At 31.7% G+C, this 15,496-nt stretch overlaps 1 protein-coding gene across 4 annotated transcripts in view; it reads right to left on the reverse strand.

Annotated features, from left to right (window-relative positions):
• The window catches only part of LOC106460071, a 190,334-nt gene that overhangs the window by 3,233 nt on the left and 171,605 nt on the right, over positions 1-15,496 (reverse strand). For all 4 annotated transcript variants that reach the window (XM_022386693.1, XM_022386694.1, XM_022386692.1 and 1 more), the window contains 8 exons: positions 13,534-13,611; positions 12,183-12,314; positions 9,452-9,548; positions 8,591-8,745; positions 7,561-7,779; positions 5,999-6,149; positions 2,016-2,980; positions 1,185-1,316 (listed from right to left, as the gene is read on the reverse strand). In XM_022386693.1, the coding sequence (XP_022242401.1) occupies positions 1,185-1,316; positions 2,016-2,980; positions 5,999-6,149; positions 7,561-7,779; positions 8,591-8,745; positions 9,452-9,548; positions 12,183-12,314; positions 13,534-13,611 (1,929 nt within the window). The remainder of the gene's footprint in view (positions 1-1,184; positions 1,317-2,015; positions 2,981-5,998; positions 6,150-7,560; positions 7,780-8,590; positions 8,746-9,451; positions 9,549-12,182; positions 12,315-13,533; positions 13,612-15,496) is intronic.

The following is a 15,496-nucleotide window of genomic DNA, read 5'->3' on the forward strand; positions in this document are numbered from 1 at the left end:
TTATAGAAATGAATAAAAACCCTATAACCCTATAAAGCACTCGGGTTATAGGGTTTTTATTCATTTCTATAAATACTTCTTGAACCTACGTGTTTTTCTAACATCATGAATTAATATTTTAATTTGTAATTTCTAAAACGAGTTGAAGAAACTGAATCATACATTTGATTGCAATAACTACAGTTGAAATAGGTAATTTTACATACAGAATAGCGAAAGCTAATTTTGTGAGCATTATCCTTATAATCGATAGCGTTTTATTCTAAGCGCACATAGAGCGAGTTACCGAGGTGTGGTAATAGCCTTTGGAACTTAAACGTATATATACTATCAAGATGGTTGGAGTTATCAGTTAACAAAATACACTTCAACTTTTCTAAAATACAAGATAGTTACTTATATTCTATTTAGAAACAGTGATACTTTAATCCCCAATGAAGAATTGTGCTTTTTCGCTAGAGGTAACTCTTTAAACACTAGCAAAGCTTGTTCAACTTTTAATCATCACATTCTTTTTTTAAACACGGAAACTTGTAGAGACTTAATTATAATATATACAGACTTTTTTTTCTGTTGAATCGAGCTGTGCACTCTTACTCACTGCTTACTTCTGTTGTTTTTATTTAATAAAAGTTGTGATAGCTTAGCTGTTACTTACTTTTTTTCTTTAACGGTAGTTTATAACTTGTATTAGTATTGGTTTTTTTTAGAAACATTAATTATAGCTGGTACATTCTAATCCTAGTTTTGGAAAGTACTCACCACGTTTTAAAGAATAATTTGTGTTTCTTTAGTTTTCGAAGGTGTTGTATAATATTAAGTAGTACCTTTACAGTACATTCTAGTCCCAATTTTGCGAGGAATTTTGATTTGCTTCTTTTTTTAGAATATTTTTATAATACTTGTCAGTGCTTTCTAATCCCATGTTTAGTAGGTATGGTATAATATACCTGTAAAGTAGTAGTTCACAGGACGTAAAAGTCTGTTTTAGTACACAAAAAAGTGTATTTTAAGAACACGCGCCCAAGAAAGGAAATCTCTTATTATATTTCAAAAACGAAATTTTGATCAACTGCTCTTCGTCAGGTTTGATATGAGAATGTGCAGTGTTGTATAAAATAGTCTTGTCACTATACTCTAATCCCATTTATGGTAGAGATTGTATAATGTTAACTGTTACTTACCCCTTTTCTTTCTTGTTGATGAAGAGCATTGATCCGAGCTTGATCGAGAACTTCGGCTACGTCATAGATATCCCTCTGAAGTTCTTCCGAATATCTCTGTACTAAAGCTGGTGGAATACCACAAAACCCGGTCTGAAGGAAACGTGACTATTTTAGTGATATACACATAACTGCTCATTTATAAACCATTTTATCTCAAATGACTGGTATGTTTAACTGCAGTCACAAAAGAATATTATCAAGCATGTATCAAACGGAGTTTCATTTAACTGGCTGTTAGAATTTTCGTAGTTTTTCAATACCCTAGAAAAAACATTTAAAGCCCTTTTTTTTATTTTCTTTCAGTGTGGAAGCTCACGGAAGACTGCGTGTTCTTAATTTTTAATCAAACATTTTTCTATTATAATTCATTTCAAAATAATTGTGTAAAAATGAAGAGGACGTAGAGATCGTACAGAAAAAGTAAGCTATTACAAAGCTATAAAAATATCTAATTTTGTACGTTTTTGGAGGATAAGTAGTTCTATCTGTATGTACGTTTGTGTAACATGTAGTTAAATACTTCGAAATAAATACATTAAATTAATAATATTTTAATCTCATGATCTTAAAAATTACTCTAATATCGTTCTAAACATCATCATTTAAGAGAATAAAAACAGATATCGAGTCACAGCAAAATTATTTTAAATAGTTCATGAGTTCGAGTATATAGGCACAATAGGCTCATGTTCTTAAAGAGTACTATAAATAATTAGGTAATATTGAAAAAAATCTAAGTAGACTGAAGTCTTCAAATATATCATAATGATTTTTTAATACTGAACTTACCTTATCCGTGTAGGGCTCTTGGCACAAATCTATTTTTTCCTCCTCTAACTTATTGGTTACAACAGATAATAAGGTTAACCCTTGGGATTGGATAATGTGACGGGTGTCTTGTAAAGTTCCTTTTCTGAATCCAAACTTTCTGTTCTGTTTTTTCTCCACGATTTTGTGATCTCGTTTTCCAGGAGGAGGAGGATCTTCAGAGTCCTGCTGCTTTTTGCGGGGTAAAGTAGCACACCTAACTCTCATGGCAAAACCGGAACCACAGGAGACATGTACAGGAGAGTCCTGAGGAGTTGATAGGACACACTTAGTATTCACCGGGCTCGTCGGTTGAGGAAATGTCTCTGCGATACAAGATTTGGACTTCATGGAACAAACGACACAGGTACAACTTTTAGAGTCCGTCATGTTTTCTTCGTGATCAACTGGAAAGCAGCCATTTTCACAGCATGATAGCTGAGAGGACACTTTGATAACATCTTCAGGGCTACAATTTGCTGTTGCTTGTGTTTCATGCTTCTCATTTTCAACAATTTGAGCTCTTGAAGAACGACTATCATCATTTTTTTTTCGCAACACCACTTTTTCCTCATCAAAAATTGGCTCATTACCAGTGGTACTCAGATTGAATGAGTAAGTAATGGGAATATTGAAACTACCCATTGAGTTTGTGCTGGTGTTGTTATAGCTCTGGGATGAAGTTTGTGCATTTTGTTGTGGCAAATAATCAGCATCCAAATTGTTCCTTACATTCAGAACTTCATTAGAAATATTTTCACTATTTGATGAGTGTCCAATACATCCTACACAATGGAAATTATCAACATCCCTGGAAGGTTCTTGATTAGTGAAATATTCACGGCCAGTATAGCACCCAGAATCTCGTCCCGTATTCTTCTCTTTATCAAGAGATGAATCTTCAATCGGTTCTTCACGTTCAGGGTGGGTGGCAAGACTATGTGTTGCTGTAGGTATCAACACTAATTTTAAGCATTAATATCTTACCATTGAAACAATTACAAATTATTTAACATCAGAATCATTAACTACAGTGAAAAACTTGCAATAAAAACAACATTTTGTTTCATTTCTTTACAAGCATGTGATAAGATTGAATATCAAATATCTAAACAGAAACTTACACATAATATCAGTTACTTCTTCAATACAGTGACATCAGTACATGATTTTTAGCATAATGAAGTTCGTTTTTCCAACATAGTAAATCGTTAAAAGAAAAGTTTTTACAAACATTCTGAAATTCCAAAGACTAATTCTGCTTACATAATCTACAGATAGAACCACATAATATAAGTTGTTAATCAACATTCCTAACATATACTTAGTATCTATATATCATAACAAATTGTTGAATAAAGTGACTTTGCCCTTAGTTTACTGTAGCTGATATTAGCTATTAGAATATTATTTTGTTAAACACAACAAATTCTACATTTAGTTCTTGATTACATGAGATCGGTACCCCATTTGGAAATTGCATTCTTTTCATGGTTTCATTATGAATCGGTTATTTAAGTTCGTGAAAATTATATGTGCCTTACTATGACATAACTGATTTTGTCAATAAACCGTATAAGACATAATAATTTTTGCACTGAATTAACAGATACTGTCTTTGAATTGTAGGTTTTAATTTTTTGTTAATCTTTTAATTGATGTTGAAAGGTGGTATGCCTTGTACATTTAATTTTGACGTTTATGTATCTATACCAAAGATTATTTTTGTTTCTATTGTAAGTCCATTCAGTGGTGTCAACAATTGTCCACATTAAAGAGTTTAGTTTTAATGAGTGATACTTAAACGATTGAAAAGATATTTCTTATGTATTACTGCTTCTTATCAAATACAATTAGTTTGACAGTTGGTGCTAATGAGAAATTGATTTTGTATAATGTTGTATTTTATATTTTAAAACATTTTACAAATTTCATGCTATTAAAGAGTGTATTTCTGTGAAATTGGTTATTTTAGCTCATCTTTGTTAAAGGATTTTCTTTATTTCAAAAATATTCTCTGCTCAAGTGCCTTCACCATGTGAAACTTAGAAAGAACCATGATTATTAAACGGTATTTTCAATATGTATTTTTGCATTTAATAATATATCAATGGGGGGGGGGGGACATTAGTACTATAACTACAGTGAAGTACTTACATATTATCTCTTTTAAAAATTCTAATTATCTTTGTTACCAAGTTTATTCTTACATGTTAATTTTGATTTTGAATATGGTAAAAAAAGTACTTTTAAGTTCTAATGTTTATGTAACATTCCATCCATGCTCAAGAGTTTAGTTGAATGTTATATTATGACTCTACTTTCTAATTTTTATTATTATTTTTATACTGTTAATCACTGTTAAAGAGTATATTTTTGTATTTTGTGTATTGTGCAATTGTTATTTACATATTTAGAATTGTGTCTTTCTTTGAAAAAAATCACATCTTGAATTGATAAAATGGAATTAACGTATCTATAAATATTCTTTGAGTACAAATGTTAAACATTATAAGGACTGGTTAGAATTTTTTGTGAAGAATTGTTTAGAAATTTTTAGAATTTAGGACCCTGAGTTTGATGCACTGTAACATTGCATTATAACTTTGGTTTTGCTGAATGTAGTGATTTTTTTGTCTTGTGTACCTGGTAAGTGGTGTAAATATTTAAAAAGTAAGGTACTAAAGGAGCATGGCATTCTCATTTTTTTATATTTCATTGGTTATAAGAAGAAATAACATGTTTTCTTTCTCTTTTAACTTACCAAATTAAACAATTTTAATTTACCAAAACTTTTAGCTATAAATGCATTTGGGAAGCCTGTCAACTTTTGCATATCAAGAAATTAGTGTTAAACAGTTGACACACTATTTCTTGTCTAACTTGCACATGATCATGAAGTAAGTATCCAATTTTGTTATTTTTAAGCCTCCTCACTGACAATGTTACTGCAGGTCTATTTTGATCTTAAATCAATGTTCTCTAGTGATATCACTATGTATAGGTTTTGAAATACTTGAAAGTTATGTCCTCCCTATTTTCACTTATGGAATAACCAATAACATGGGTAGTGTATTCAGTTTGAGAGAGATGATCCTATTTTGATTTCAATATAGTGGTTAGTACTTTGTCTTCATCCAGAGTTCTTCCTTGTAAGATATCTTGACAGTTTGAAAGTAATGATGTCCCTTGTCTTTCTGAACTCATTAGATTAGACTTCTATTGTGTGTAAATAAGGATTACTTTCACTTTGTTTTATATTGTTTTAGTTTCATTTCCTCAACTCAATCAAGTCAGATATTCAGCATTAACTTTGCATAAAATTTTGTGCAATACCTCCTGATATTGCAATTACTATTCTTTCTTTTAAAGTTACCAGTGCACACCTGAGAATACCACACAGAATAGTATTGTTGCGTCAGTGAGGTCACGTGACTAGTATCATGCCACATCCTTCTCTCGAACCTTCGCGAATTATCGGGAGACTACTAGATTGGGGGTAGTCTGGTATATATATAAGATGATCACAACATGATGGAACAGTGTGTAGGTAATGAGTAATTGAATGTATGCAGACAAAATATTGTTGGCCACGTGAGTTATAGCGTTTGTTATAGAGCGACTGTTGAAATTAAGTGTATCGTAAAGTTGTATTCAGAAAGAATAAACCAGTTTTATTTAAGAAAGGACTTGTGTCGCTAAAGTTTCGTTGGAACGAATTTACGGAAAATTAACTAACGAACGGAGACGTAACAGTATGTAACAACACATAATTTTTACAGCTGTAAAGTAATCATATAGCGCCTAAAATATTAATTTAGTGCCTGTAAAACCAAAATTAATACCTAAACAAATAGTCATTATCAGTATTGATAACAAAATGTTAGTCAGACTATAATTGTAATGTCTCAAGCTAGAAAGTTAACAAGATTAAATCTTACAACATTTGTATAAGCAAAGCTAACCTTCACATTCCAGTAACATATCTGCAGCTCTTAGCAACTGTTGTTGATGATCTGGTTCCAAAATACCTAACCCTTCCAAATCTTCTATCTCTATGTCCTTGAATGAGTCTAGGTGTTTGTAACCATTCAGAACCAAAATATGGGTATATTGCTATGAGAAAAAACAAATACTAGAAAATTACATCTGTTTGTTTTATGGACTGTAAAATGTTTATACAGCTCATTATAAAAATTACTTGATCATATTGTCAAAGTAAAATTACTTAGCTATAATGTTCACATATATATAAATATATATATTTTATTTTAACACAGTTATTTTATACAATTAAAAAAAGTTTATTTTATATTGGTATATTGTTCTATAAAAATATTTTAAACCGGAAAAGTTAAATTTCCCAAATGATATGCTTACACAATTTATGGTAAAGAAGGAAAGTGTAGTCCTAAATTCAATCTCCACTCTCTTCAAAGAATATATACCATCCTGCTTTATCTTTAATATTAACTTAAGGTTGGATTCATATTTCGAACAGTTTCTATTTAAATTCAAAAATAAAATCTGTGCACTCGTGCAGGATTACAGACACAGAAAAAGTCAAATATTTTTGAAAGAATAAATGCAAACTTGGAAAGTAAAGGAGCAACAACAGCAGAAAAAATTAAGAATATGGTTAAATCATATGTATTTCTTTAAAAAAATTCTGAATTTATATAACTCAGTACAGAGTCAGGAATAAATAAAAAAACTGTGTCAAGATAAGTATTAAGGAAATTACAGGTAAAAACTGGCCGGAAACACAGAGGAGATAAAATTATATTGAAAGAAAAGTTTTATTTAAGTTAGAGCCTCAAAATCTACTCCTCATCAAATTTTGATGATCAACTTTAATGATGAGGACATCATTTTTTATCATTAGGTTGTTTTTTTTTTCCAAGCCACCATTATAAAATTCTAAAAGACAGAACAAATGTGACTTAAGGAAATGCAAAAAATAAGTTGAACTGATTTATGAAAAGTGAGAATATGTCTGATATGATTTAAGAAACAGAGACTATTACTGAACTCATTTATGTGAACAGAAAATACAGTTAAACTGATTCAAGAAAACTGAGAATATGTCTGAATGGACTTAAAGAAACAGAAAATATGTCTGAACTGATTTAAGAAAATAAAGGATATGTGTGAATTGATTTAAGAGAACGGAATATGGTTGAATTGACTTAAGAAAACAGAAAATGTGTCTGAATTGATTTAAGAAAACTAAGAACATGTCAGCACTGATTTAAGAGAACAGTGAATATGGCTAACTGGTTTAAAAATAAAGAAGATATGGTTTAAGAAAGCAGCAAAATCTAAAGAATATGACTGAGTTGATTTAAGAAAATATTAAAATATACTAAATTTTTCCTGAGCTAATTTAAAAAATCCTAAAGAAAAATCGATTTTAAACTTGCTGAGCTTAAAATACAAGTACAGAAAAATAAACTAGAAGAAATTATGATGCTTACTTTCTAAGTATTAAAGTGTTTTTAAAAATGATAAAATATTTATGCTTAACCTCTAATCCAACCATGTGTAGAATGTCTTCTAATGTCTGTGGTCTCATAGCAGCTAGTGAAGCCAACTGTGTACTCCTCTTGAAACGAAGTTGACGATGTCGAACCTCCTTTCGTAGTTCTTCAACATTAATGAATTTAAAGCTGCCAACACGACCATGTAACATGCCAACCCAGATTCCTGTATTGTGCTTAGCTATAATGTCAATAATATCCCCTTTCTGGACAAAAAACAAAACAAAACACAATTTGTGCATTATCTTCATCTTAAAATAAAGTAAAACAATTATTGTCACTTATCTTTTGAAAAGAACAAAATACACAAATTTAATTTTATCTAAAAATTATGAAAGTGCATGTTGACATAGTTCTAAACAATAAAACACCAGAAAAAAAATAGTTTACCATAAATTAAGATATTACTGCAGAGTTACAATCATACATAGATGTGAACATGGCCCGGAGACTCTGAAAATTCCTATACCTTGTTGGGGTTCCAATGTCTTTATATAATCCTTAGGATATTCCTGTAGAAAGCACAGTGTCCATGCTAATGTATTTTTTGCGACTAACAGATTTTTATTTTTAATTTTTGTTATTATGTTTATTGAGATTAGTTTTTTTTGAAAATCTCATTATAATCATTTTAATTGTTTAATTCATGTCTAGGCCAGTAAATCCAATGAAAATTAGGCAAAATGTAATTACGAGCTTTTTTTATTCAGTGCAATAAATAAGAATTTATACATTGTTGTCCTTCATACAAATTATTTACCTTCAAAAGTATATTTTATTGTTTTATTATTTCAGTAATACTAAAGAAGCTAAATTAAAATTCTTTAGTATTACTTAAGATTTTATGATTGAGTATTTAAAGTTATGTATCAGCAATGTACTATATAAGTTTAAAAAAAAATCTCAAAGTAAGTCAAATCTAAAACTTCCCAAGTATGGTTACAATAGCGGATGAATTCATTACCTGTTATATTTATAATTTTGGAAATAGAGAGAGAATATGAAAAAACAGCCTACCTTAAAAGCAAGGGCATCTCTATCATATGGACTAGGTGTGTAATCAGTTAAGGCACGCGCTCGACCCAAAAAGGGACCAATGTATGGGGTTCCCTCATCTTCTCCAACAGAGGTAGAACTACGGTTACTGCTTGATGGCGTCTGTGTTTGCAAACCTAAATGATTGGAGATAAATGAGTTTAATAAATTATCTGTTGTTATTCTTCAATATTAATTACTAATTTTTTTACTTATAATACTGGACAATGAATATTTCCTAAATTCATAATTATAGGAGAACCAACTACCTGTTACTCAGTTTTGTTAATTCTCTGACTAATGGCACTGCAGTAGAAAATACTCATATAGATTAACAAATTAAACATGTTGATGAGCTAGGTGTAATTCATACATTGCACTGAAAATTATGAAAGATAAATTAGTTTCAAATCATGAACATATTTTCAAATATTGGATTTAACTGTGACTGCTGAGCCTTTTTTGTCAGTTTTCACGTTTTAAGTAAATGTCAGGTAAGAGTTTAACATAATATGTAAAGAAAAAATTAGTTCAATTATTAAATTTTTACATAATTTTCTATAACACATATCTTACAATTAATTCTTCTGGAAATTGCTGTAGATCAGCAAAGAGTTCAGGTAATTTATTTAACATCAGATGTCAAACTGTCAGTGACAATATCTTTTGAAGTTATAATTTAAGGACATCTTTTTTTAAATGTAAAACAGGCTGTAGTTAAGTTCATACTTCATGCAGATATTAAGTTGTGATGTGAAGTTGAAACATTTGTTTACACAATAAAACAAACTATCATGTCTAATATATTTAGTATATTATTTGAGAAAAAACACCAAAACTTACTACATCGAGAGCTGGAACCATTTTCACTAGGAAGACTCTCTAATGAACTCCCTGGTCTAGTAATTCCATCCTGTTGGTCAACTGGCTCCCGGAGTTGCTAGCAAACAAAATCTTTGTCAGTACCTCTAAGTTCTTTTCATTGCCTGCCCCCCACCCAGTACACCATGGTTCATTTACAATTCTTGCAAAGTGAATGATGAGCAAAGCTTATGTATGTTCGATGGTATACTTGTTTCCATTGTAAAGTATAAATAAAACATAAACCTTACCCTCATGTGTCCTTTTGAGTTAAAAGGTGAAGTAGGACATATTTTGGAAATTTTAAAAAATAAATTGCTTTTAATTTGAAGTAGGCATGTTCCTAAACACAGAAAAAGGGTAACAGGGAAGGTCAAACATATTTGGCTTACTAAAAATATAGAGGAGAAAAGTAGGGATAAATGCCATAAGTTTAAGTTAACAGATAGGTTATAAAAATTTCAGAGCTATAAGAAAGCTTATGGAGAGAGCTGGTTCATAATGTTAAGCATTTTTTAAAAGTATGTTAAATGTAAGCAAAATGTTAAAATGGGAATCAGGCCCTTAGTGGATACTGATGACAAGGTTCTTGTTGAAGACCATGAGACTGCTGAGGTTTTATGTGTTTCTTTCTGTTTTTTACAAGAGAAGATATTAGCAATATTACTGACTTTAAGCATTCTATAATATATTGGAATTGGCTTGAATGATTAACATATTAAGCCCTTAGTTGTAAAAAGAAAGATTTAGGGATTAAAAGCATATAAAGCATCAGGGCCAGACAAAGTGTCCCTAAGGCTTTCAAGCAAGCAAAAGACCAGATATGTGAGCCTCTCTCTTTCATTTCTGATAGGTTAATAGAGTGGGCAGATGCCTGAGGATTGGAAAGTTGCTAATATTACTCCTAATGTTAAAGAAAGTGATAATATTTGCCCTGGAGATAATAGGCCATTTAGTCTTATTTCTAGGGGGGAAATTCTAGAGCTTCTAGAAGCTTCATGAAATAATTTATTGAAATATGATATCAAAAATGAAAGCCAACATGGATTTACCAAAAGCAAATCTTGCATTATTAATTTTTTCTTACATGTTATTTGTTATCTGGATGAAGGAAATAGTGTGACTTAGTATTCTTAGATTTTTAAAAAGCTTTAGATCAGGTGCTACATAAAAGAGTAACTAAGAAAATCACATCAGTAGCAGTTGCAGAAAAACTATTTAATTAGATTGTAGGATGGTCAAATGGAGTCAAGCCAAACTGGGCCCTTGTTGCTACTGGGGTGTTTCAGGGATCATTTTGTGGGTCTTCCCATTTTCATATTGACATTAATGATACTGATAGGGACATTATTATTAAATTAGTAAAGTTTACTGATGACAATAAACTCTTAGTTATCTTTAGCTGTACTAAGGACATTGAGGTATTACAGAAAGACTTGGATCAATTGGTAAATTGGACTAATATTTAGCAAATGACCTTTAATCAGGGCCGACACAACACGTTTTGCCACCCTGTGTAAAAGCTGACTGTGTTGCCTATCCCACATTCCCACTCTTCTGCCATTAGAGGAATTCTACATAATTACACCCCCAAGAACCTATCATTCTGTGCAAGTGTACATCCTGCTCCCCCTGGTCATGCTAACCTTGTCTTTACTTATACTAAGTGCAAGGTAATAGGTTTTCATAATTTGGATATTACTTTAACATACATGGGAACCTACTCAATAGAGTGACTGAAGGAAAAAATCTTGGCATACTGGTGGATGTGCAAGGACAGCTTTGAAGGACCAAATTGTCTCTTGTTAGCCATATGATGTGTTATATATTTTAAAGTGTGAATTAGCATATAAATTATACCTTCGGATGTTTCTGTTTACATTATAAAGCAGGAAATAATGTGTATTTTAAAGTGGGAACTATTGTACCAGCCACATTTTCAGTTATTCCTGTATATATATTTTAAAGTGGAAATTACATCTATACTACACCTCCAGGTGTTTATATTTTAGGCACAAAAAGACCAAGAGACTACACTTCTAGATGTTCCTATGTGCATTTTAAAGGAGGAAGTAATCTGATGATTATATCTTGATCCAGGTGTTCTTGTTTGCTTTTTAAAGCTGAGACTAACATACAACCAATACGTATGGTGTCCCTGTCTAAAGTTTAAAATGGAGACTAGTGTGCAGACTGTTGTTCCAGGTCTTCTTCCGTATATTGAAAATATACATCATACATCAGATATCAGATGTTCCTCTTTACACTTTAAAATAGGAATTAACCTATGTCCTAAACATAAAGTGGTCATTATGTATAATTTTAAGATTTGTGTATTTTTGTCTATTGATCAGAATATCTAGTATAACTGTACAATACCCAAACTTTGTTTTTGTTGGGAAAGTGTACTATTATAGTACTGGTTAAGTAACAGTGCTGTACAAAAATAAAAGAGAAATGTAAAAAATAAAGTATCTAGAGAAAAGATGTTTTTTGCTTAAAGACAGGAGGATGCAAGTGAATGTATCAAATGTAGTTTCTTAAAGCTTTAATAAAAGTTGCCACAAGAACTTTTAAAAGGATTTTTATTCACCTTTGTGAATAAATCCCTTCCTTTTGAAATAAATTACAGGAAAACTTCTGTAATGTACAGATAAAGCATTTACCATACACATCCCCTAGTGGAAAACTATAAATGTACAGCTGCTCTTACCTCAGTATCCGGCATGCAACGGGAACTCTTCAACCGAGAGAACCTTCTTCTTACATCACGATGGAGTTCACGGACGCGCCCAGCTAATGAAGATCGCCCACTATGGTCACGTGACAGCCCACTGTCCATTTTCTAGAAAATAATTCTCTATTCTATTATATCAAGTTAGATGGCTATATTTTAATTAATCTCTGTTTTGACAAGATACTATACTCAATTAATAATACAAACACACTATGTTACATTTAGCAAAAAAACGTTTATGTCATTTAAATGTGTGTTTCTCAAAGTTTTTTTGGTTGAATATCATACACTTATTGAGAATTAATCAAACTTTACACCAACTGTTCAAGTTAAACAACAATTTTGTTTTAGTTTAATGGCATTTCATTGTAATGAGTGTTGTTATTGTCATAATTGAAACAGCCATTAATTTCACCCTTCCAAATAATACAGAACAGCAGTTCTCGATCTGTGATCAATAGACTCCTTTTGTGGTCCATGGAAAAGTTGCATGATTATGTAAAGAAAGTGGCAGTATGGTGTACAGATCCCATTGTGGTCCTTCCAAATAATAAAAAAATTTTTGGTGTGTCTTGAACAAAAAAGTTTAAAAATGTCTGATATAGGATATACCTTTATTATGTATCATTATTTTTCTAAATTTTCATGCAGGTGTCCTGTGTGTAGTTACATTTTCGTTAACCAGATGCTGAAAGGTTATAAACATGTGCTAATACTATTTCTAATGTAATGGCTGCACATAGCAATGGCTAATAGTTTGTATCACTTTGGCCCTGAGTATGAGCCAATCTACTCCCTGTGGGGGAGAGAGGTGGTGGTCGAGTCCATTTCAAAGGGTGATGCAGATACTTGTACAAACTGGTATGAGTTAAGGTTTTTTTTTTCATAGTATGTATTAATTTCAATAGTTGGTGATGAATGGAGCTCACAAAGATACTTATACAAATTGGTATGAATTAGGATTTTCTCTCCTGTATATGTTATTTGGAATTTATTGCCACCCTCCCTCCTATATGACATATTCACATGATTTTGATCTCTCTCTCCACCACTCAGTGGTTCAGTAGTAAGTCTGATGGCTTATAACACTAAAAATCAGGTTTTGGTACATGTGGAGGGCAGAGCACACACAACTCATTGTGTAGCTTTGTGATAACAACAAACAAACAAATGTACGAATTTTTCTCTTTCTCCACATTTATATTTCATGTTAACTAAAATTTTAATATGGATAGTCATTATGCTTCGACTTCAAATATTCTTCTTCTGCACCTTAACAACCTTTCACTTAAGTAAAGAGAGATGGGTTTTTTTTTCTGAAACTTACCTTTTCGATTTCCTCAGTTTCCTCATAATCAGAAGACTGAGACTGCCCTTCTTCACTGGTACTGTAACTGGTTCGGTTCTACAAAAAATGTAGTAATTATTTATTTACAACGCACAATCAATCACTAAAATATATTCAAAATATCTAGATCAGGGGCTGATAACTTCAATTTTTATTTTTACTACTTTTTGATGTTCTCAAATTTTACTCTAAGTGTGAATGTCTTTCACACCTTATTAACCTCCCACTTTAAAACAACATTTTTTTGAAACAGACGTACAATGAACTATTCTCATGTGCTCAAGTAAGAACAACAATCACTATTATAAGAGACATGACAGTCAATGAATTGCAGGGTTAGTATGAATACTGACTTAGCTCAAGAGAAGAAACAGACTGAACACAAGTTTCACAATAAAACAAAATGCTTTTATATATATCAAGCAGGAGAACAAGTCAAACAAAATAAATAAATCAACGTCTGATAGACGATCACATATCAAACGAAAATCTGGCCAACGCTTAGAGGATCAACCAATATATACTCATTGGGGTTAGATCATATCTAGTCATTGCCTTTAAAATAAATAAGAAAAACTGAAGCGACTACAGAACCTATTGGTGCAAGCCTAAAGGAATTCTGCAGCACACCATCCACGCGAAAGTCAGATATACCATAAAGGAATGCCTCTTGATAATGTGCGATTAGCACAAGTATAAGATCAACCCAGTACAATGCCAGCTATTTGCACGCTGTACCTTAACATGTTTGCAACTCCCATAAATGTACGAAAAATGTTCACTTTTCCAAGTAATATAGAAAGAAACGTCTGAAAGGAAGTTGAGTTGTAAGCATATAGTTGAAGCTTCAAGTTCATCATTGGAAGAAATAAATTAACGGTTAATCGAATATGAGTAACAGACTTTTATGAAAATGTGAAACTTGCGATAGAAAGTCTAGAGTATTATTTTTCGTACTTGTATGATGAGATATGACAGTTAATTAATTTTATTAGAGATTCTACAGATTATTAGATTTGAGCAACAAGTTATGACATGAAATGGGAAGCTTTTACGAGAAAAAGCTAAAGCTTTAGTCAGGTAGTGTACTTTGATGTTAGGGGCGAAGCATATATAGAGAAATACTGATTTATCAGATTTGACTAATGGGCTATGAATATATTTGTAGAATTTTTGCGTTGGAAAGTTGATTAACAGATTTTTTCCGGATTTTAGTGATGGGCTAATTGTATTTCTGTATTTATGGAAAAGACATTAAGGCTGTCTCTTTCTGGCCCTAATTCTGAAATAGTGACCAAAGGCAAAGTAGCCAGTCAGCTTAAATCATAGGGAATATTTTGTTGTATCGCAAGGATTCAAACATAAAATCCAGAGCTATACCACAGGACCAACCCGCAGCATTCCATTGGAGAGGTGCCAATTTATTGGATTTCATTAATGGAACATGAAAATGGATATACGGCTTTTACAAGACAGTCAATAGTTTATAAGAACTAGGTAATGAGCTCAAATGTTAAGTATTAAATTTCAACACACAGGAGAGTCAGTTGTTTCTGGGTTCTTTTTTAGCATTGAGCTGTGATGTCAGATGTATAGACTGACGAGAGAGTGAATAGTTTATTAGGTTTGAGTAATGAAATACGTCGTTAAATGTGACCTTCTATACGAGTTGACGGTTTATCTGATTTGCGTAATAAATTCGTGTGAAACTTTTATGGAAGAGCCAATGGTTTATTCGACTTTAATAATGAGTTAAGACATTAATTACATAGTTTCTACGCAGAGCCGTAGCCAATCATTTTTTCGTCCTGGGCAAGTTTCGTGAACTGCGTCCCTCCACTTTTCTTCGTAGCTCGTGCATGCTGGTCGGTTTGTTTGTTTGTTTTTGAATTTCGCGCAAAGCTACACAAGGGCTATCTGCGCTAGCCGTCCCTAGTTTAGC

This window comes from Limulus polyphemus, unplaced genomic scaffold, assembly GCF_000517525.1.
Source record: "Limulus polyphemus unplaced genomic scaffold, Limulus_polyphemus-2.1.2 Scaffold702, whole genome shotgun sequence".
Taxonomy (NCBI): Eukaryota; Metazoa; Arthropoda; class Merostomata; order Xiphosura; family Limulidae; genus Limulus; species Limulus polyphemus.